Source organism: Ambystoma mexicanum, chromosome 11 (genome assembly GCF_040938575.1).
Source record: "Ambystoma mexicanum isolate Mex_15411 chromosome 11, UKY_AmexF1_1, whole genome shotgun sequence".
Taxonomy (NCBI): Eukaryota; Metazoa; Chordata; class Amphibia; order Caudata; family Ambystomatidae; genus Ambystoma; species Ambystoma mexicanum.
In genome coordinates this window covers 769,583,709-769,607,428 of record NC_090934.1, presented here as the reverse complement: position 1 = coordinate 769,607,428, position 23,720 = coordinate 769,583,709, and the positions used below count along the sequence as shown (strand labels likewise).

General features: G+C 47.2%; 1 protein-coding gene across 1 annotated transcript in view; it reads left to right on the top strand.

The window, feature by feature from the left end:
* TMEM41B (transmembrane protein 41B) overlaps positions 1-23,720 on the top strand; it is a 399,093-nt gene that overhangs the window by 66,598 nt on the left and 308,775 nt on the right. The window contains exon 2 of the mRNA XM_069623671.1: positions 13,314-13,431. Coding sequence (XP_069479772.1) covers positions 13,314-13,431 — 118 coding nt within the window. The remainder of the gene's footprint in view (positions 1-13,313; positions 13,432-23,720) is intronic.

Here is a 23,720-nt window from a genome sequence, read left to right as displayed (position 1 = left end):
GTTTAGGAGCCTCAAAAAGCATGATGGTACCCCTTGGGCTACCTGGGTGAATGAATGTTTGAAAAACTTAGAGGGATGGATTAAGGGTTACAAGGTGAACACTTATGAAGGTATGAAGAATTTGTTTATGTTGGAGACTATTTATGATGCCTGCTCTCCTGAGCTCAGACAACACTTGGCTGATTCCAGGGAATTGGATTCCCGGAAGCTAGCTAAGGCTGCTGACTTGTGGGTTGCCAACAGGGCCACTCACAAGGATTCTGGGGTAACTCAGAAGAAGGATGGGGAAAAACAGTCTAAGAAGGACTCCAAAGAGAATTCTAATACTACAAATTCCAAAGAGGGCCCCAAACAAAACTATAAGGGTAAGCCACAAGGGAAACCAAATCAGGCTAGTGTACCTTCTGGTCCCAGACCAGAAGGAGGTCAGAACAAGCCTCCATTCCAGCGAGCCTTTGGCTCATGCTTTGTTTGTAAGGCTACTGACCATGTGAAAGGAGATCCCAGATGTAAGGGTAAACCTTCAGGGGTCCAGCTTGCCTCCTTAGCCTTCGCTCCAGAAGAGGAAGTACCTATGGCAAGTGGAAACTTTCTATTACTAGCTGATGAACCCACTGGAGTCTCAGCTAGTGTTTCTTTAGTCTCTCTGGGGTTGTGGGAGCAACAGAATTTAGATGTCTATAACTCTATCCCAGATAATACTAAAGAGTATTATAAGGACAGTGTCCAGGTGAATGGTCAGGAGACTCCTGCCATTAGGGACACTGGAGCCAGCATAACTGTGGTGGATGAATCATTTTTCAAGGCAGAGGATGTTGCTAAGGCACCCAAATGCCTCACCAAGTTAGCTGGTGGGCCTGTGCAGATGTGTCCCCAGTTACCAGTTCTCATCCAATGTAATGATATGGCTGTAAAAATACCTGTCAGTGTACAATGTGAAGTGCCAGGTAGGGTTCTGTTGGGTAATGACCTCAAAGCTCTTGGAGTTGTATCTCATACCCCCAGACCTCCTAGCAAAAGGTTTCAGGAACTCACAAAACCTGCAAGGGAGAAAACCCTGAGAGGGTTATCTCAGGAGATGATGACAGAAATCACTCCTCTACCACTGGAGCAACTTACTGCAGTAACTACCAGATCAGGAGCAAAGGGGCAACCCAAGACTCCTAGGAAAAAGCCAGCAGCAAGCACTCCAGTGCTTCCAACAAGGACTTCCCCTAGGTTGTCCAAAGTTACACCTGTAACTCCACCTCCAGCTGAGGCTGAGAGGGAGGTACAACCCTGTGTGGTTGAGCTAGACTCTGAGGAAGAGCTAGAAGGAGGCCCCAACCTTATTGGAGATTTGGACCCTGAGGACCATCCTGAGCTGCAGTCTTTACTGGCAGAAGGTGGGCCTAGCAGGGCAGCTTTTCGTAAGGGGCAAAGAGAATGTCCAACTCTGGAGGGTCTCCGCCACCAGGCAGCTTCTCAAGCTGATGGGCAAGAGCCTGGGAAGTATAGGTTGCACTGGGAAGATGGCCTCTTCTACAGTGAACCCACTGAGTCTGAACCTGGAGACTACAAACGCCTTGTAGTCCCACAAGAAAACAGACAACAGTTCTTACAACTAGCCCATGAGATACCTTTGGCTGGCCACTTGAGTTTCAAGAAGACCAAGGAAAGGCTCTCACTCTACTTTTATTGGCCAAAGATGGGGGCCGAAGTAGATAGATATTGTAAGAGCTGCCATACCTGCCAGACTTCTGGTAAGGTTGGTTCCAAGAATGTGGCACCTTTAGTGCCTCTCCCAGTTGTGGGAGTCCCATTTGAGAGGGTAGGGATTGACATTGTTGGTCCCCTTGATCCTCCAACCTCCTCAGGCAACAGGTTTATCCTTGTTGTAGTAGACCATGCTACTAGGTACCCTGAGGCCATTCCTATGAGGACTGTTACAGCTCCGGCTGTGGCTAAGGCCCTCCTTGGTATTTTTACCAGGGTTGGGTTTCCTAAGGAGGTAATCTCTGACAGGGGGTCAAACTTTATGTCCCACTACATGAAGGCCATGTGGAAAACCTGTGGAGTTACCTACAAGTTCTCAACCGCCTACCACCCTCAGACAAACGGGTTGGTTGAAAGGTTTAACAGAACCATGAAGAGCATGATAGGTGCTTTGGAAGAACCCCTTAAGAAAAAGTGGGACCTTCTACTGCCATGCCTTCTCTTTGCTTATAGAGAAGTCCCTCAGGAGGGAGTAGGTTATTCTCCCTTTGAGCTTCTCTATGGCCATCCAGTCAGAGGTCCATTGGCCCTGATTAAGGAGGGGTTGGAAGGTGCTCCTCCCCTCAAGCCAGTCAGAGTGACTGACTATGTGATAGGTCTCCGGAGGAGAATGTCACACATGATGGCAGAAGCAAGTGACAACTTGAAAGCTGGTCAAGCCCTGGTCAAACATTGGCACGACCAGAAGGCTAACATGGTTGAGTTTACTCAAGACCAGCTAGTTCTAGTTATGCTCCCAACAAGGCAGAGGGCCTTGCAAGACAAATGGATGGGACCCTTCAAGGTTGTGGGAAAACTTGGAGAGGTCAACTATCTGGTGGATCTGGGCAGACCCAGGGAAGCTCCTAGAGTCTTCCACACCAACCGACTAAAAGCCTACATCTCCAGACCTGATGTAGGAGCCTTGCTCCTAGCTTCAGCTGCAGAGGAGGAAGAGAGTGAATCTCTCCCTGATCTCCTCAGAGGTGTACCTTTAGATGAAAAAGTTGAAGGAGTCAATCTCTCTTCAGACCTGACACCTGAGCAACAAGAGGAGTGCAAATCTATGTTAAATCAAGTTGCCTCCCTGTTCTCACTGTCACCAGGCTTGACCCCTTGGGGCCAGCATGAGATACTCACTGGTGACTGTCTGCCAGTCAAAAGCAGAGGATACAGAATGTCAGAACATATCAGAGCCCACATCAAAGGAGAGGTCAAGAAGATGCTTGATCTCGGGGTAATAGAACCCTCTACTAGTCCATGGTCTAGCCCAGTTGTGTTAGTACCAAAGGCAGGATCCAAAGACTTGAGATTCTGTGTGGACTATAGAGCTCTAAATGCAGTCACCAAGACTGATGCCCACCCTTTGCCCAGGACAGATGAGTTGGTGGATAAACTTGGTGCAGCCAAGTACCTCAGCACATTTGACCTGACGTCAGGCTATTGGCAAATAGCCCTGACAGACCATGCCAAGGAGAAAACTGCATTTTCAACCCCAGTTGGCTTGTACCAGTTTAAGGTCATGCCTTTTGGACTGAAAAATGCACCTGCCACATTCCAAAGGATGGTGAACCAAGTTCTGGCTGGGATGGAAGATTTCTGCATGGCATACTTGGATGACATTGCAGTCTTCAGCCACTCCTGGGAAGAACATGTGAACCACCTAGGACATGTGTTGCAGGCTCTGAAACAGGCCCATTTGACAATCAAAGCCAGTAAGTGCCAGATTGGTCAAAGTAAAGTGGTCTACCTTGGACATGAGGTAGGAGGTGGAGAAATAAGGCCTTTGCCCAGCAAGATTGAAGCTGTGCAAAATTGGACAACACCAACTACTCAAACCCAAGTGAGAGCTTTTCTAGGCCTCACTGGGTATTACAGGAATTTCATTGAGAACTATGGGACCATAGCTTCTCCACTGAATGTAATCTCCTCGCCCAAATTCCCTAAAAAGGTAAAATGGAATGAGGAGTGCAATCAGGCCTTTGAAAAACTGAAGAGAGCTCTTTGCCAGGCTCCAGTATTGAGAGCTCCTGACTACCACCAACCTTTCATTGTACAAACTGATGCTTCCAATGTAGGTATAGGTGCAGTTCTAAGCCAACTGGATGAGAAGGGTAGGGAGCACCCCATTTGCTTCATCAGTAGGAAACTGAAGGATCCTGAGACAAGGTGGGCAACTATCGAAAGAGAATGCTTTGCTATTGTGTGGGCACTGAAGAAGTTTAGGCCATACTTGTATGGTTCTACTTTTGTTATTCAGACTGACCACCAACCCTTGAGATGGTTAATGCAAATGAAAGGGGAAAATCCAAAACTATTGAGATGGTCAATCTGCCTGCAAGGGTTTGATTTCACCATTGAGCACAGGTCAGGGTGTCACCATCAAAATGCTGATGGACTCTCTAGGATGTATATCATCGACTAGAGGTATGAGGTTCATCCAGGAGTGGATTAAATCCTCCTGTCCCTTAGTCTGGGGGGGGCGAGTGTTAGGGAGAATTCTCTGTTTAGGCTGAATTTCCCTACCTAGTGAGTCCCCCAGCAGCTTTGCTGGATTTCTGGGGTTTAATTTTTTTCTCCTGCCAAGAGTGAGACTCTTTTACCCTCACTCTTGGACATGTTGAAGTGTGTTTTCTTGGTTAAACCTTGTGTTGAATGGGCTATGGGGTCTTTTACTCCATAGGGCCTCATGTATTTTTGTGATGTGGGTCACACAGCACCCTCTGTGCCGTGACCCAGGGGTGTCCTAGGGACTCCCCAACATAGACTCCATACCCTGGGACTGACTACTGTCTCCCAGGGCATGTAAAGTCACCAAAGACTTTGCTAGTCTTGAATCCTGAACAGAACCAGTACAAACCATCATATTGTGGACGTACTGGCTGGGGCAATTCGATTGCCCCAGGGTCTGTTAGTCGAGGGGGCACGTCTCCGTCCCCCCTGATCGAGTTTTGGCTGGTGGCAGTGGAAACTACTTTTTATATTCGACCGCGAATATTTCCCTATGGGATTTCCCATTGTTTTAGGCTAACACATTTAATTATTTATTTACGGTAGCCTTAAACATACCGCCGGTTTATATATTTATTTTTATAACTCCGGTTGGGACTTTTTGCCAAAACTTGATTCTAAAATGGCGTTGGTGTTCGCCTCTGTAACTCTGACCCAAAGTGGAGCCCTTTGTTCCACTTTTGGCGGGCTTCTCCACAGAAGCCCTCCAAAGTGGTGCCACTCTGTCTGGGGTACTTAGGAGGGGTGGAGGGGGATTTAGGCACCCTGGACTGAGTTACCTTGGTAACTCAAGTCGCACTCCGTCCTGATTGGCCCAAGTGGTGAGCCGCCCGGCTCACCACTTAGCATGTTTGAGTGACAGCTAGGCTGGGTGAATGGGGGTTTGCTGCATAAAAGCAGGGCTTTGGGGACTGGGACTTCAGAAGTCGCCACAGGACCAAGAATCCGACGAGGGAAGAGCTGAGCCGACCTGCTTCGACGACACCACCCGGTGGAGCCCTGCTGAACCGTCTCACCACTTTTTCCCGACGACCGAGGAGAACTCTTAACGGAGTGGCTCCTTCCCTTGACTGGTGGGGACAACCAGTTTTCGCCTTCTTTCCGTTCTTTGAGGTATCTCGTGGTCGCCTTGCCTGTGCCAAGCACCCCGGCAACCGGAATACCACACTTTACCCCCATACCGCGAAAGTCGGTACCAACCCTTTAACCGGAGGACTCCGCGGCTGGTTTCTTCCCGGGCAGTGCAACGACCCTCTTCTTCTGCTCTTCAGCGAGAACTTCTTCTCCCCTGACCGACGTCGAGCCCTGCTGCCACTGCCTGGAACAACTGCCACCGCTGGAGGATCCTTTCCGCTTAAGGTACTGTGTTCCGCCTGGCTTCCCTTGCTACCGACTGTACGGGGTAGATTTAGTCCCCGGCTTTCGAACCTGGGAGTGCCTGGGACACTTTGGCTAAACTTTCTGAGCCACTCTAAACTCTTTTTGACTCTTTGCAAGACTTTGAATCTCTAACTAACAGTGTGATCTTGGGCACATTTTCGCTCCGGCTACTCTAAGAGTGGGCCCTGCCTAGTGACTTTTGCTCACCTGTGACTTTATTCTTCTTTAAGCCTATTGCAAGTGTTCTGGACCTTAGAGTGGTGTGTCTAACCTATTTCTGCTTTTTCTCTCCCTTTCTTGGAAACTACTAGAGTGTCATCTAACGTTAAGCACTCACCTCTGTTTTAATTAAGTGGTGTTTACCTAGAGTTGTCTAGATAGGAGAAAGGATTGAATCTACTTTCATTATAACTGTGTTGAAGTGCTTTTACTATATTTTTGCTAGAGTGTTTTTAACTTATGTGTATTTTAAATAAATAACTATATACTTTTGAAACCAAGCTCTGGTCAGTGTTTGCTTGTGCTATTGTGTTTTGGTACATATTGTGTATACTTTGCATACTGCCTAACTCTTCTTGAGGGAAGTCTGACTGCTCAGCCACAGCTACCAGGTAAATCTGGGTGGTACAGACTGCTACCAAAGGGGTTTACTGCTCTACCTGTAGTCTTAAATCTTTTGCAGTGTTCCCCAAGGGAACTGCACAGGTTTCTGCCTAACAGTTGTCTGGTATGGCAATCATGAGTGCGGGACCTGCGGCAACGTGGAGCCAGGTCTCGGTGATAGCGAGAAGATCTAGGTTATCCATGGCAAGTATGTCGGCAATTTCCATATTGTGTGCTATGAGGGACCTCACATTGATAAGTCTAGGATTGGGAAGGTTGGGTCTCTCCTGGTTATGGAGAAAGTAGGTTTGTAATTTAGGGCTTCTTTCAGTAGCTAGAGCAAAAGGGTTAGGGTTGGAGGCAGTTAGAGTAGATATAGAACCTGATAGTCTAGTTCTTTTGTTTTTGAGGTCATAAAGACGTGGCAGCCTTGCTCAAAGTCGTGTGTTTCTCTCTTGCAGGTTGCAAGGTGTGGAGTTAGTGTGGGCCATTGTTATGGTGATAGTTAGAATAGTCCAGAGTAAGGAGCAGTGTGTGTATATAAGACAAGTCTTGGTAGTGCACATGTTGGGAGACCAATAGCAAAGGGGCATCTATATTTGACAATCCCAGCAGTGACTAAAATGCATACAGCAGAGTGTACCTAAATTTGACAATCCAGCAGCGACTAAAATGCATACAGCAAAAGGCACCTAAATTTGACAATCCCAGCAGCGACTAAAATGCATACAGCGGAGTGCACCTAAATTTGGCAAGCAGAATCTGGGATACTCTGAGTGCAAATTGCTGTTGTTGTTGCTAGTGTGGCCAAAAGTCAAGCAGGTGGTAGCAATCTAAATGCAGTTACTAGGGAGGCACTTTAAATGCAACAGTAAAAGCAGTCGAGCAAGATCAAGGATACTTTGAATGCAAATCACTAATGTGACCATTAATCAGGAGTTGGCATCGCAGTTGGGCTGAAATACTCAGGGCAGCACCTAGATTTGTGGCATCACAGTTAGGCAAAATGCATTGGTGCCGCACCAGAAAAACGGGATGGCACAAATAGGCTTAAGATACAATTGCTCAGCATCAGGATACTGTAGGACTTGGAGGAATGCATAGCATAGTGGTGCTAACGTGCAGTCGTAATATCAGTGCGCATTAGGGCATGGGGCAAAAAAGTGCAAGGTATGGACATTTGTATTTATAAAAGAGAGAATGCGCTAGGCAGACAAGGCTAAGAAGATTAAGGGTATGCTGAGGCAGAAGTCAGTTGCAACAGAGTTCAGGTATCTTTGTGAAAGAAAGATTGGTACACACTTGGACTGTGCCACCCTCTTGAATGGATGAAACTTGCTCACACTTGATTTGCTATTATCAAAACAATTTTTTATTTTCACTTGTTAACAAACAAAACGGGCAATGGAGTTAATTAACACGTGTTTCAGCCTCTCAAGGGCCTTTTTCAAAACAGTGACTAAAGGTCTGGGCAAAAATCCTTTTTGGTAATCGCTTCAAAATAAATTAGTATTCCAATGATTTGGTTTCTTAGTGTTTCAGTCCCTCGCGTCGGCTCCAGTCTGCTTGACTTCCAGCAGACTGGAGCCGACGCGAGGGACTGAAACACTAAGAAACCAAATCATTGGAATACTAATTTATTTTGAAGTAATTACCAAAAAGGAGCTTGGTAGAGCAAAGAAGGTTGCAAGCAAGAATGAGTCAGCCACTCCTTTCACGGATTGAGAAATTTATTTTTACTAGAAGCTATTTTTGATGCGTTCACCCCTGAGCTGAGACAGCACTGGGCTGACTCTAAAAAACCTGATCCCAAGAGAGCAGCACATGCTGTTGATTTATGGGTAGCCAACAGGCCCACTCATAAGGATTCTGGGGTGTTGGGGAGAATTCTCATAAATGTGCTAATTCCCCTCACCTTAGAGACCCCCAGCAACTATGCTGGATTTTGAGGACTTGATTTTTTTAACCTGGAAAGAATGTGAGCCTTTTCCCCACTTTTATGTATTTTGATGTGTGTTGTACTCTTGTGTTCTTTGTTTATGGAGTTGTAAGATAACTCTATATGCATCTTTTCATGTGTGTTACACAGCACCCTTAGTGCAGTAACACAGGGATGTCTTTTTAGACTTCCCAAAGGTTTAAATACCTTCTCTGGGATAAACTACTGTTTCCAAGAGAATGTTAAGTGAAATTGACTTTACTAGTCTTTCCAAAGTCCTAGACCCAGCACACACATCATCTTACAATGGCGTGCTGGAGGGGTTACCTAGTATCCCCTATGTCTAGAAACTCATGTAGCAGTCAAATGCTACCCTTTCCTATCGAAATAGCTGGTGGCAGTGGTTTTACAACGAACTACCATGATTTTTCCCGACCGCGAACACCGGTAGCTAAAAATCGCGGGCGCCATGTCTTTCAAGATGGCGCCTTAAGCCCCTTTGTTTAAACGTGTCCCGGTCTTCTTGTTTCGCCATTTCTTTTTGGGAAGGTCCTTCTAGAGTTTGTCTCTGCGCGCCAAACTAGGTTTGGTCCCTTCATTTCTATGCCTTTTGGCAGGCTTCAGAAGTGAATTCCGCCTCTGGCGTCTGAGTGTCTGGGTTGAGCAGGAAGTGAGGGAGGTGACCGAAACTCCCTGTGCTTGGTCTCCAAGGGGACCCAAATGCACTCTGGCGTGATTGGCTGGCTAACTGTCCGGGAAGACAGCCACCCTGCTGGGTGTGTGGCAGCTAGGCTGGAATGAATGGGAGAGAACTGTTTAAAAGGCGAGAACTGTTTAAAAGGCGAGTCTCTTGGAATGGAAAGCAGAGTCGACCACTGGAACGAAAGAACTGAAGACGAGCTGGAAGAAGACGGCTCCTGCAAATCCTGGACCGTTGGTTTGCCCTGTGAAGCCCTGCTGCAGGTCCGAATTGCCAAGTTCATCTCGACAGAGAAGCCCCTTCAAGGGAGGCGACTTCCTTTGAGTTGGTGGGACCCATCGACTTGTAAGCCACCTGGATACCATTCTCAGAGCTGGTTAGGATTAACCAAGGGGAAGGACACCAGCTTGTGTGCTTGACTACAGCTACTCGAACCGAAGATCTTCCATTTTTGCCAGCTTGTTTGACCCATCCCCGTGCAGTGCAGGAGTTGCACCTTCCCCTTTGTATCCCCTAAGCCCGCTATAAAGTTGTGTCGTCTAACCTTGGCCAATTTCCTGACTAAGAATCTATTAGCGTAATATCCCTGTTTCGTGGTTAAGAGATTGATCTGTTTCCTCTGTGTACAAGGCTTCGAGCTCACTATGGGCCATTTGCAGGGACTGATGACTTTTAGGAGACCACCTCTTTTTATGTTTTTCCTCTGCCTCCACTATTTCTCTCTAGTTTGGTCAGCATTTCTTACGTTTTCGCTAGGCTGCAGTATGGGCCAAATGTTCGCCCCTCCCCACCGCCTTCATTGCGTCCCAGGTGATTGTCACTGACATACGATTGACAGGATTCCCCTGAAAATAGTTCCAAATAGCTGTTGCTTCCCTCAGTGACATGTCATTCAGCATAGGGTCAAATAAATGTCAATGTTGCCTCGGGGGGGGTGGCGGGCGGGTGGGTTGCGGTGGAGTGGGGGGATCTGGTCGGTGGTGGGTGGGTGGGTGTGGGGGGGTCACAGTTGAGGGCCGTCAACCGGACAGGGGCATGGTAGATATGATCCTGGGCTCAATCCTCACCTCATCCATGTACGGGAGAAGGCGGGGGGGGGGGTAGCCAAGAGGAGGCACGGTGGACATGGCAAAAGAAAGATCAATCCTCATCATTGGGGTGCAGCACTCTCCAGGTGTCGACCAGCCCCATAGACCAAGCCAATGTTAGGGAGAATTCTCATTTCTGTGCCCCCTTCAACCTTAGAGACCCCACAGCTCTTTTGCTGGACTTAAGGACTTTTTAATGTTATCCCTGGAGTGAGTGAAACTTTTGTTCATTCTCTTGTGTTTTTTTTTTTTACCTGATTTGGATTATGTTTCCACTGTTTTGGGAGTCTGACACACTCGATAGGCATCTACTTTTTGTATGGTGTCACACAGCACCTTCAGTGCAGTGTCACAGAGAAATCCTTTTTATTTCTCATACGGTTTAAATACCTTTTCTTGTGAGAACTACTGTTCCTGAGAATAGTAAAGTGAAATTGACTTTACTTATTTTCTCTTTGTAGATTCAGCACACACCATCTTACGTGGAGTGCTGGGGGGGGGTTACTTAGTAGCCCCTTATCCTACATCCTCATGTAAAAAAATGTATGTTACCCACACCACTGCAAATTGCTGGTGCCCGTGGTGTTAATTTTCCTACCATTGTGCTTTTCAACCGCAGGCCGAATCCTCGGATGCAGTATAGAACCCATGGGTGACCATTTTGTGAAAATGGCCCGGTCTTCTTTTTATTTTTTTACCATTTTTTGTTTGAGAGGTCTTTTTTGGGTTTTACTCTGCGTGCCAAAGCCAGGTTTGAGCCCTTTGTTTGTTTTTGCCTTTGGCGGGCTTCAATCCTGAAACCCGCCTCTGGCTTCAGTGTGTCTGGAAGAGCAGGAAGTGAGGGAGGTTCCCAAAACGCCCCTGTCCTTTGTCTCTAGGAGTGTCTGAATGCAACCAGTCTTGATTGGCTGGCTGACTGTCCAGAAAGGACAGCCACCCTGCTGTGTGATTGACAGCCTAGGCTGTGCGTGAATGGGAGAAACCTGGGTTTTGGGACTAGAGCCAGTCGACCACTGGGAAGAACACCTGACGAAGAAACCATGACCGAAGCTTGCTGCATCCTCCAGGACCTTTGCATTGTCCGGAGAAGCCCTACTGCTGTGCTGAAACTCCTTTTTTCTGATCGACAATAGAAGCTCTGGAAGGGACGACTTCTTCCCTTGGGTTAGTGGGATCATCTAACTCCTGGACGAACTCCACTGGACCATCTTCCTCGACTGGCTGTACTTCTTTGCTGCTGCAAGAACCGAGTGCCAGGGGTCGAGCAATCCATTGTCGAGTGCAACGTCTACAATCTGGCCAGAAGCTCCAGCAAACTCCTAGGGACCCTCCAGAAGCAGGACGACCAGAGCTCGAGTCCTCTCACCAGAGGGCAGGACTCAAGGAGTGAACGTAGCCCAACCGAGATTCTCCTCATCGGGCACACCTTCTCCCTCCTTGCCCCTCACTCTCTGGCTGGCCCCTCTTGGCCCTATTCCTGCTCTCACCTGTGAGGCTAAAAACCTCAGGGTTATCTTCGACTCCACTCTTTCCTTCTTTCCTCACATCGCTGACATCTCTAAGAAGTCACACTACCAGCTGCACCTCCTCAGAGGTATTCTTCCTTCCCTCTCCGTCCCCCAGAAGCTCACTGTCTCCAGAGCTCTGTTTCTCTCTAGGCTGCATTACTGCAACAGCCTCTTCCTAAATCTGCCTGCCTCTGCTCTCCGCCCACTGCAACGCATCCAAAACAGGACTGCAAGACTTGTCATTGGCCTCAAGCCCAGGGACCGTATCTCTCCAGGAATGAAATCTCTGCACTGGCTCCCAGTGGCAGTGAGGATTAGGTTCAAAAACCCTCTGCATTGTCTACAAAGCTTCTGGGGCCTTGGACCTTAATACCTTAAACTCTCTCTTCCCAAGTATCTTCCTTCTCGAGTTCTTTCGCTCATCCACCTCTAACTCCCTCAGGGTCAGTCGCTTCTCCAAGCAGCGAGTTGGTGGTAGATCTTTTTTCTACGGGGGCTTTCCTCTGGAACAGCTTCTCTGAAACTTGAGGAGAGCCATCTACGGTTCTGGAAGCACCTCAAGACCTTCCTCTCTGCTTCTGCTTTCTCTTCTCCTCTCCTCTGGCTGAATCTGAAACTGCACTGGTCACCTGGCTACCCTTTGATCTTGGGCCCAGGTCCCCTCCCCTGCCAGCTGCACCCCTGCACTGCCCCCTGTCAACTCATGCACTCGGGGACTGTTTCTGTATCCCTACAGTCCCTACCTGCACTTGACTCGTGAGGTCTGCACTCACCCTTGTACTTGCCACTAGCTGGCTGCACTTCTATTTATTGTCGAAGTACCGCTGATCCGAAAAGAGCCGTAGCTGCAGGCGACCTCCAAATTGCTGCCTCAGTAGTCCTCCAGATGTCCCCATGACTGAGGCTCAGGAACCCAGGACTGCATCGCTGCAACAGGACAGAATCCAGCTGGACCACTCTTCTTCAAACCAGAGAGTACTGGTCAAACTTGGGGGTACTTACCTCAGTGTCTTTAGCTTTGCTCTTCTCAGTTGAGACGGGCAGTGGCTACTTGTAACAGCTTATGACCCTACAAGTGATTTCTACAAAACTCTCTAACTTTGTGCAAGACTTTTATTAACTACGAAGTGCCTCAGCTCAATAGACTGTGCTCCAATTGACTTTGGCTGTCCTGGCTCCTTGCAGACTCTTCTAGTCCATTGACTTTGATATTTTCTGTCCCTCAGAGGTGATAACTTGTTTTTAGACTGTTATTGCTGGGAAAGGTTTTGTGTGGACTTCATTGGAAGATTTAAGTATACTTGCATGCCCTTAGAACCTGTTTATTCTTTTTCCTTTGTTTAACCTTTCCTTTCTGCAACCTCAGAATCTGCAGTGTACTAGTGATATATAAATGCCATTACTGTCCTTGTGAATGAAGTCCCCTCCTGGTGTAGGAAGTGTGTAAAAAGCATTTCTAAAGAGTATACACTAAGCTTATGCTGATTCTGGAAAAGTATTTTAAGGTATATTTGATTGTTACATATTGTGCCTTTTTTAAAGAACGCTTATTTAAAAACTGGTGTTAAATTACTATTTATAACTGAAACCTTGAGTATAAGTGTTACTTGGCTATTTGTATCTGCAAATTACATTGCTACAGCTCTACAGCTCACATTTACCCCTCTTGAAGCCTGGTTGCTCTGTCACACTACCAACTTGTGTAGTACAGCCATATAGCAAAAAGTGAGTTACCTAATACCAAGTAGACCAGTGTTGTGTAGTGTTACTACATCAGTTCTTGTGTGTGTTTCACAACATTGTAAAGTTAATTACAGCCGATAAAATGTAAAGTTTATTTTAAATTTCAGGAAAAGCTCAATCGGAAGGCGGATCAGCAAAGGCTTCCCTACTTACATTATTGGCCATTTTCCTTGCTGCTGCTTCGATTATGTTTCTTGTGTACAAGCATTTTCCTCAACTAAGCGAGTAAGTATTAAAAAGAATAAACTGCAATTACGCTTGTATCTTTTTTCAGAATTCCTTTCTTGGGACTCAGAAATGATCAAGGCAAATCAGACTAGTCACTAGAGTCTGTGTTTGTTTGATTTTCCTTTGATGACAGTTTTGTTGTATTAAGTGAGTTGCTAACATATGACGAAGAGACGGTAGATGAGTCTACCAAGTAAATGTAGTGCCCTCTACTCCCAATTAATAGGTCGACAACTGTCTTCTAGAGATTTTTTTATGTGTAACATATTTTCTGAACATGTACAAGTAAACCAAGCACTAACATTTAACTCTGCCCGCCCTGCATTGATTTGGCTTACAATTAATGGCCACGTGTTTTATTGGACAAAATAAGGAGTATGACCTAATTTCATAATCTGCGCAGGAGCATGGATTCTGAGCTCTCCTCTGTACGGTATATCAATGTAATATCAAAATGCTGTATTTTCGTATTCACAGACTAAGTTTATCTTAATCTTTCTAAATGACCTCTTTCATCTCAGTCTGCTTTTTTACATTACCTAAGGTAAGAGTCTAATTGATGCTACCCAGGTTCAGAATCGGGAAGCTGTAACATGTTCATAACTGGTATGCGTACATGCATGCAATTTCGCTCATGGTGCTGGCATCAGATACTTGCTCTGATGCCATTGTGGCTCCATGCGCTTGCTGCGTTGAATTTAAGTTGCTCTTTTGGTTGTACTGGTCGCATCACAGTAATGGGCATGCTTTTCCCTATATAGATATTTGTCCTGTGTGTTTCATCAAGACGATTGGAATATGGAATAGTTACTGAAAAAAGGTCAAAGTATTTGTTGGCCCATGGTGTACCTCCTTCTTGATCGCTTGCAAACTCTGCACTTGTAGTGTGTTGTGCCTAAAAAGTTTTACTATTGGATAAAGGCATGACTATTGGATAAAGGACTGAAACTTTTAAAAATGTATCACAGGAGGCCTCCGGGGGGGTGTGCGGATGAACAGACCGCATTAGAGCGCTCGCCCGACCCGGGCCTGACTATAAAGTCACCCCCCCACTTTTGTGCCAGTCCCCTCCCCCCACGCACCGTCCTGCCGAGACTCGATAAGAGGTGAAGACTCCACCCTCCCCCACATGGTTCGAAGAGCGAAGGAAAACACCCAGGGGAACCCTGAGAACGGCACTGACGTGGCGATGCAGAGACTGTGGCGCCTTCTCTTGCCTGGGCACGCCTGTGTGATGAGCAGGGGGGCCAGACTTTTATCCTTTCTCTTTAGTAATTTGGATTTAAGATCCAATAGCGAGGTTTCCGTCCCAAAGCCCTGTCTAAACCCTGATTGCAGCAGGTTTAATATAGGATAAAGAAGTGTTAGTTATCAGCCTGTAATTGGCAGCAATGCTTTGGTCCAAGCCGTGTTTTTTCAACAATGGTGTAACCTAAGCTTGTTTAAGCTCATCAGGGACCACTCCAGTTGTCAGAGATGAGTTAATAAAGTTACAAATGGATTGGACTAGCATGGGCGGGCAGGTCTTAATGATAATGGAGAAGCACGGATCACCTGTGCATTTCGTGGCTGTAAGCCTGGCAATTACCACGGTTAAGTCCTCGGTAGTGATAGGCCTAAAATTAAATATAGGTATATCCTCATCTCTAACAAAGGTATTGCAATTCCGAAAAGGCCCCACTGTCATCCATCACTGCTTTTTTTAGTTGCAATGCCTTGTCGAATCCCCTCCAATTTCAGGGACATGGCCTTCTGAATATCCAGACACCAATTGTCATCTTTGATGATAACGGCGACCTTAGGTTGGGGGGTTGGTAGGGGACTCTGGCATTTGAAATGTCTGAGGAGGAGACTTATTTGGGGCTCCCAGAAATACAGGAAGCTGTGTACCCCACCAGGGGCTGAGCCTTAAAGCTTTTTTGACCTACAGCCCAGTGAGCGGCTATGTGTTGAGGTGGTTGACACTAGGAAAAAGGCCTTGGGGGGTTTCAGGAACTGAGATTATGTTAATTATACTGATAGTTTTCGTTTAACTGTTAAGTCATGGGGGTATTCTGAATGGGGGAGAATAAGGTTGGTTTTGTTTAGTGATCGGCATGGGGAGAAGGGGGGGGGAGACTGGGTAAGTTGTTTGGTAAGATTGGGAAATTGTGTGATTCGGTTCTAACCTGGTGCCTATTCCCGGGAGGGACCGATGCCTGAAGAAGGGGAGGGGAGGGGAGGGGAGGAGAAGGGAGGGGAGGTATTGAGGGGGGGATAGGGAAGGAGGGGGTAGGTGGAGGACGGGAGCGGGAACTATTGGTACAGGTCCTACTCCTTCGTTCAGAACTTCACAGCATAGTTTATCCTGAAGTCCGCTCCCCTTATGGGTGGCAAGAATTGAGACTCCTAATAGGGATATCCCGATGGCTATAGCTCAAGTGGTCCCCTGTGGGGATACGTTTAAAGTAGGCACCCTCAATGTCAAAGGGTTTAATTCACCCACGAAAAGGTTGCTGGTAGCAAGGGAGTTCCGGAGAGCGGGACTGGACATATTGGTTCTGGAGGCGACTAGATTCTCCAAGGGGGAGGAGAGGAGGATCCCGAGTGCACAAATAGGCAGCCAGTATTGGGGATCGGGCCCGCTGAGGAAGGCGGGAGTGGGGATCTTGGTGAACAAATCCCTAATAATGGAAATTATGAGGGTCTGGTCTGATGTGGAGGGGCTGACCTTGGTGGTCTCGGAACATAAGGGGAGTGCGGTTCTCGTTTGCAATGGTCTATGCCCCAAACCAGTGTTATGCTCACCTGGTCTCTGCGGAGGTGTTGGGGCACGGTTGTTGCCCTCCCAGGCGTTAGATCACCCCCGTCCGGTCTTTGCCTCTGCGGATAAGTTGTGAGCAGCTGTATTTGGTGACACTGTTCCTGCGTGGATATGAGAAAACGTGAGTGCACTGATCAGTGATTATTGTGCCGCTCAAACCCTTCTACCCAAGGTGCGATTTCTGTGGGCACGTACCGGGCCACCGGGCCATAGGGCTCACCTGTTAATTATTGATGGTAAGCTTTCCGTCCTGCTACTTCTGGCAGGGGCGCTTGTCGATGGGATCTAGTTCCTTCACTGATCCCTGGTAAGTAATAGTCCCGTCCGAGCTGCGACTATGCTCTTCTCCTCTACTCTTTCCCTTTCAGTTTTCTCTTTGCCTCTTCTCGTTTTCTGTCTTGGTATTATTGCTCTCAATATTGATGTTAATTCCTGAATCACGTTTTCTCCCCAATAGATGGAAATGCAGTTCAAAAGCAGCTGTGGGGGCGCGGAACGCAGCCAGGAAGAAGATGGTTGAAACCGAAATGTTCGACAACGGGTGAGTGATGGTTTAACGCAAAGCGCAAGGTTCGGTGTTAACACAACCTTAAACTGAATGTCTTTTTAGTGTTTAACCTTGCCTTTCGTTTTTATTTGCAGGTGCTGCTGTCGCTGGCGAAGCGTGTTGTGTTGCGGTGCCAAGATGAAGATTTCAGCGTTCCAGAAGCTTTGAAGATGAGCTACGGTGCCAGGATGAAGATGTCGGTATTCCGGAAGCTTTGAAGAAGAATGTCAGGATCAGCGAAGACGCGCACAGGTGAGAGCAGGTTCCCCAGTTGGTAAGTATGAAAGCTGCAAACAGGATTTCCAAAGGTAAATTTAATCCCAGGCGTCGGTGAGCGTTATGCTGTATGGAAGTGCAGAATAACGCAAAGCGTCTACCTCAGGGATTGGAGCATCTTATATAGTTTATATAGCTGTGATCGTGGGCACGTCCACTTGGCCAGAGAGTCAGCACGTGCAAGGCAACCCAATAGCAGCAGCAGCCCCGCCCGAGAGTACACGTGGGGCTGCTTTAGTGATGAGTTCCCATGTTAAATGAACCTTGCACCCAAATGAGGTGTTATGTCCAAAAATAACAGCATTCTTGTCCCAAATAAATGTTTTTGGTTGTTATTCATGAGCCTGGCGCCAAAGGCATCAGGACTGTGTCCATCAGGGGCCCCTGTGCATGTGGCCCTTGAATGCTTGCGTTCTTGGCCCGATGACATGACAGCACCCCCACCCCCTGAAGGCCCTTCTCAAGGGTGGTCCTCGTCCTGGTTTGGTGGGATTATTGCGATGGAACTCCCTGATTAAACATGGAGCATGGACGTGTTCGCTGGGTTGCCATGTTTGGTCTTGAGGTCCGTAACCTTTCCAGTCTATAAGGTAATACAATTTGGACCGAACCACCTTAGAGTCCAGGATGGATTTGACTTCATACTCTGGTTCCCCATCGACTAATTCGGACTCTGATGGAGGGCTAATCCGTGTATTTGGTTTCATTGGTTTGAGGAGAGAGACATGAAATACTGGGTGAATCTTCATGTGCAATGGTAACTCTAATTTCATGGCGGCAGGGTTGAATATTGCTTTGATAGTATAGGGGCCCAAATATCTGGGGCAGAAGGCCCTTGATCCTTTCAACGGTATGTATCTGGATGCTAACCAGACTTTATCCCCAACCTGGTAATCGGGAGCTTCTTTTCAGTGCCGATCAGCAAACAGTTTTTGTCTTTCTTTGGCCTTAGTCAAATGTTCTGTCGTTTCCTAAAGAACCTGAGTGATGGCTTTATGCAAGGTTTTTATTGCTGGCATTTCCAAAGTATCGGGTGGATCAAATACTGATGTTCGGATGTCTTCAGTGCACAGTATAGAATGGAGTTTGTCCAGCACTCGTGTGAACAGAGTTGTTGTATGCATACCTGGCTACTCCGAGTATGTTTTTCCAGGAGTCCTCTGAGTGCTGTAACATACACCTTAAATACTTCTTTAACGTCAGATTAGTTCGTTCGGTTTGCCCATCAGTTTGAGGGTGATGGCTTGTGGACAACCAGAGGTCAATTTTGGCCATTGTACAACACTTTCTCCAAAAGGCGGAAACAAATGGAGTTCCACGATCCGATATTAAAATTGATGGAAATCCATGTAATCGGACAATTTGTTCTAGAAACACCGTAGCGAGAGTCGATGCAGTTGGGAGTCCCTTCAGAGGGATGAAATGGGCCATTTTGGAGAATAAATCCACAATGACTGAGATGGTGGTGTAACCATTGCAGGTAGGAAGATATGTAATCAAGTCCATTGACAGAGTATGCCAAGGTGCTGGTGGTACCATCAAGGGACGTAGTAAGCCAACAGGGGTTTGTTTCTGAGACTTGTGTTGTGCGCAGACATCACAGGTTGCAATAAACTGGGCAATGTCTTTTCTCCAAGTTGGCCACCAGTAGTTTTGCTTCATTTTAGCCTGAGTTTTGGCTGTTCCTGGATGCCCTTCCACTAATGAATCTTGATAGTTCGTGATGATTTGGTTTTGCAGTTTCTTGTCCTGGATATGATATGATAGTTTATTTATATAGCGCCTATACACAATGTTTCAAAGCGCTTAAAGGCAAGGGAGGGAACAAGTGAAGATACAACATTCTTACAGGCCATGAACAGTAAGGATGTGAAATGAACTACCGTACTAGGTCTGACAACATTTCTGGTAGAGCCGGAGGAAAACAAAAGGTGAGGTAAAGGGGTGCAGAAAGGGAGTGGAGGAAAAAAACAAGCGACTATCGTACTAGGCCTGACGACGTTTCAGATAGTGCTGGAGTGAAGGGGGGGGCAGTAAGGGCATGGGGTAGTGACAGACGAGGTTGCTATCATACTAGATCCAGGGACAATTCTGATAGAGTAAGTGCATAGAATAAAGTAAGGGGAGGAGGGGAGGAGATGGGGAAAAGGGAGAGGGGAGGAGAGGAGAGAACAGAGTAAGCCGTCAAAAAGAGTCGAGAAGCAAGAGCGGAGAGCGAATACAATTGCAGATGTCAGTAGTAACACAATGTTGCAAGCCAGGATACAAGATGAAAATGGGAACAGCATGATTCAGGGCAACCATGAGTACAAGATGCAAAGGAAGTCCAGCATGAGAGTTGAGAAAGGGTGACACACCGTGAATCAATAAAGATCATAAAAGTAAAATCCAGCATTGGCCACAAGACGGTGATGGTGAAACCAGAATGTATCGGGACAGACTCCTGTGTGCAGGAAGGTGGGGGGCACATGGGAACACGGGGGGACCAGCAAGGGTGGGGATGGCCTGTGGGGACAGAGGGTGTAAACACATGTTGGTGCATGCTTACCTGCTGTCTTAGCAGGGGGTCGGACCCTGGATCCTCCTTGCCCTTTTCTTTGACTGCCCTTTTCTTTTGACGCCCAGGCGAGAGACGCCCTTGATCTAAGAGTTAAGAGCAGGAAGGAAGGGGCAGGGCTAAGAAGGTGGGTGGTGCTTAGGCCAGGTGACCTAGATCCACTTCCACCTGCTCCCCAGCTGCAAAGGAAAAGAGGCTGGAGGGCTCCTTAAGTAGGGAAAAGAGCGGCAACCCGGAAGGCACCAGGTGGGCGGGGCTTAGGCCAGGTGACCTAGATCCACTTCCACCTGCTCCCCAGGTGCAAAGGAAAAGAGGCTGGAGGGCTTCTTAAGTAGGGAAAAGAGCGGCAACCTGGAAGGCACCAGGTGGGCGGGCCTTAGGCCAGGTGACCTAGATCCACTTACACCTTCTCCCCAGCTATATAAGCGTCCTTGAAAATATGGTAGATTGTTTTCGATGGTGTACCGGGTTGCCCTTTTAAAAGCCATTCCTGTTGTGTTGACTGATTCATCTGGGATTGCAAACTGGTTTTTAAGTCATCCACACACGTGGTCGCAGAGATTTTGGTTTGGATTCATTCTTCAGGAATGATGGCCATAGGATCTGATGGTGTATAAGCCCCTTTTTCTTCACTCATGCGCGATAGTGCGTCTGCCTTTCCATTCCGTACTCCAGGTCTATAAGTGATAATAAAATCGTATTCTGCGAAAGAGAGCCCAACGAAGTTGACGCGAGGATTGTGCTTTGGCAGCCTTCAAGTATTGTAAATTACGGTGGTCCGTGATGACGGTGACAGTGTGTCTTGCCACAAGAACATAATGTCTCCATGCCTTGAACGCTGCTTTAATCGCCAGTAATTCCTTATCCGTGATTGCGTAATTCAACTCTGGGGCAGAGAATGTGCGAGACCAGAATGCGACGGGATGTGACTGTTCTGTTTCCGGCTCCTGTTGGGACAGTACTGCTCCCATTGCTACGTTTGAAGCATCTGTTTCAACCACGTATGGCAGATCTGGTCAAGGGTGTCGAAGAACTGGTGCTGTGGTAAATGCTTGTTTCAGCTTCCGAAAGGCTTCTTCAGCTTCTGTGGACCAGTGGAATTTCTTGTTCTCAGCAGGGAAGTAATTGGGTGTGCGATTTGAGAGAACCCAGGTATAAATCGACAATAGAAATTAGCGAATACGAGCACACTTTGTACTCCTTTCGTGGATGTTGAGGAAGTCCATTGGAGGATTGTGTCCACCTTTCGCGTGTCCAGATGTACGCCCTGTGGTGTGAGCATGAAACTGAGAAATTCAACCTCGGTCACATGGAAGAAACATTTTTCCAGCTTGGCATACAACTGGTGTTGTCGAAGCTTTTCTAGAACTGCCCGGACATGACCAACATGTTCTTCCTTGGAATTTGAGTAGATGACAATGTCATCTATTTAAACAAGTGTGCAAACGTCCAATAGTTCACGGAGCACGTCATTCATAAAGAATTGGAACGCCGCAGGGGCGTTACATAACCCGAAGAGCATGACCTGGTATTCGAACGGGCCATATTTCGTGCGAAAGGCAGTCTTCCACTCATCTCCTTCTTTGACTTTCACAAGATGGTAGTCTCCTCGTAAATCCAGTTTTGTGTAAATCTAAGCAGGTTTCACCTGATCCAGGAGTTCTGGTATAAGTGGTAAGGGGTAACAGTTTTTTACTGTGATCTGATTGATTGCTCTGTAGTCAATACAGGTTCTGAAGTCCCCCCTCCTTTATAGGCACGAAGAAGAGGGGCGATGAAGCAGGGGACTTGGATGGACAGATAAAACTGTTTGCCAGATACTGATCCAGGTAAGTTCTAAGGTGTTGGTTTTCATGCTCTGTTAGAGCGTAAATCCGGCTGCAGGGAATCTGGGCTGCGGGTACGAGGTCTATTTGGCAATCGTTGTCTGTGCGGTGGGGGGGGGAAACGTTGGCTTGCTCTTTTTGGAAGACATCCTGGTAATCCATGTATAGAAGTGGTAAAGAGCCAGTGAGGCCCAGCACGATTCCTTTCTTTGGTTTCAGGTTGACGGTGTCTTTGTTGCAACAAGTGTCGCCACATTCTTGAGGAAAGATCAGAACTCGTTTTCGCCAGTCGATCCTAGGATTATGGGTCTGCAGCCAAGGCATTCCCAATATCATCTGGAACTGAGGAGCACCGATGAGATCGAAGGTAATGTTCTCTTGATGCCCGTCCTACAACAGAAGCTTGACTTTCTCGGTGTATTGTGTCACTGGGCCGGATGATAGCTGAGAACCATCCACTGCCGTGACGTTTTCAGATTTCAGCTTTTGTTGGAGAGGTAGGCCTATTCGGATAGCCGGGTCTTGGTCAATGTAGTTACCCACATCTCCACTGTCAATGTACGCCTCCAAGGCATGTGTCTTTGACGGTTGCTTGTGATTCACCAAAGGTACCGACGGACTAGATGTGAGGTCTGCACGGATTCCTTTTTCTTGCTCAAAGTGGACCTCTTTGATTACTGGGTATTGGAGTTTCCCTGAGTTCTGTACTTCGTTTTTATCCGTTGCTCCAACTATTTTCTTGGGTGGTTTTACTGGACATTCACGGAGGAAGTGACCTGCTTTACCACAAGATAAGCGGAGCTGTTGCTGCCTTTTTTTTCTCCCTTTTCGCCTTGGTAAGAGGACTCCGTAAACCACCGATTTGCATTGGTTCCGACTATTCATGTGGCTTGGTCTGGTTCTCACGGGGTCGCATAAACTGACCTTCCCTTTGTTCTGGCTCGATCCATTTTCCTATTCTGCAACCTATGATCGAGTTGCACTGTTAGGTCTATATAGTCCGCACACCCCTCGGGTGGGTTCACAACTTGTGCCAACACATCTTTAAGTTCACGTAACCCTCGATAAAAGAGCGTAGTTCTCTTTTCTTCTGGCCAGTTGCTCTGGGCTATGAGATGATTGAAGGTTCCATTGTAGGTTAATAGATCTTGATTCCCCTGTCTGAGTGACAATTCGTTGTCCAGAGCTTGCTCTTGAGTATGTCTGGCAAACAATTTCTCCATCTCATGCTGAAAATCCCCAAAGTTCCGAAGCAAAGGATCATCTTGAGTGACCAATGGTATTGACCAGTCTGCCACGTTGCTTCCTAGATCTGAGAGTACGAATGCAACTTTGGCTTGATCATCAGGAAAGGCTCCTGGTCTGCATAAGAAAGGAAGGCGACGTTGGTTCATGAATATGGCGAACTTATTTGGATCGCTGATGAAGTTTTCGGGTGGGGCTAAAGGCAGTGTTGATTGCTGTGGCGTAGAAGAATGTGGTGTGGAAGAATGGCTATCCCCGGCAAGGGAATCTGCCCTGCTTGTGCCTGTAGCATCTGTCTTGCCAAGTCGTCGGTTCTTTCTCGAGTTACAAGAAGATCCCTCCTTAATGCACTGGTTTCCTGCCTTAAAGCATGCACTTCAGCCCGTAATTCCCCTAGTAATTGGGTCAATAGGTCTGTCTCTGAAGTCTTGATAACGCCCAGGTAGAAAGTAGTAGAGGCTTCGCGTTCTGTTATGCTCACCTGGTCTCTGCGCAGGCGTTTGGGCAGGGTTGCAGCCCTCCCAGGAGTTAGATCACCCCCGTCCGGTCTTTCCCTCTGCGGATAAGTTGTGAGCAGCGGTAATTGGTGACACTGCTCCTGTGTGGATATGAGAAAACGTGAGTTCACTGATAGTTGATTATTGTGCCGCTCAAACCCTTGAACCCAAGATAAGATTTCTATGGGCATGTACTGGCCCATAGGGCTCACCTGTTAATTATTGATGGTAAGCTCTCCGTCCTGCTACTTCTGGCAGGGGTGCTTGTCGATGGGATCTAGTTAGTTCACTGATCCCTGGTAAGTAATAGTCCAGTCCAGCTGCGACTATGCTTCTCCTCTTGTCTCTTTCCCTTTCAGTTTTCTCTTTGCCTCTTCTCATTTTCTGTCTTGATATTATTGCTCTCAATATTGCTGTTAATTCCTGAATAACGTTTTCTTCCCAATAGATGGAAATGCGGTTCAAAAGCAGCTGTGGGGGCGCGGAACAGAAGATGGTTGAAACCGCAATGTCCGACAACAGGTGAGTGATGGTT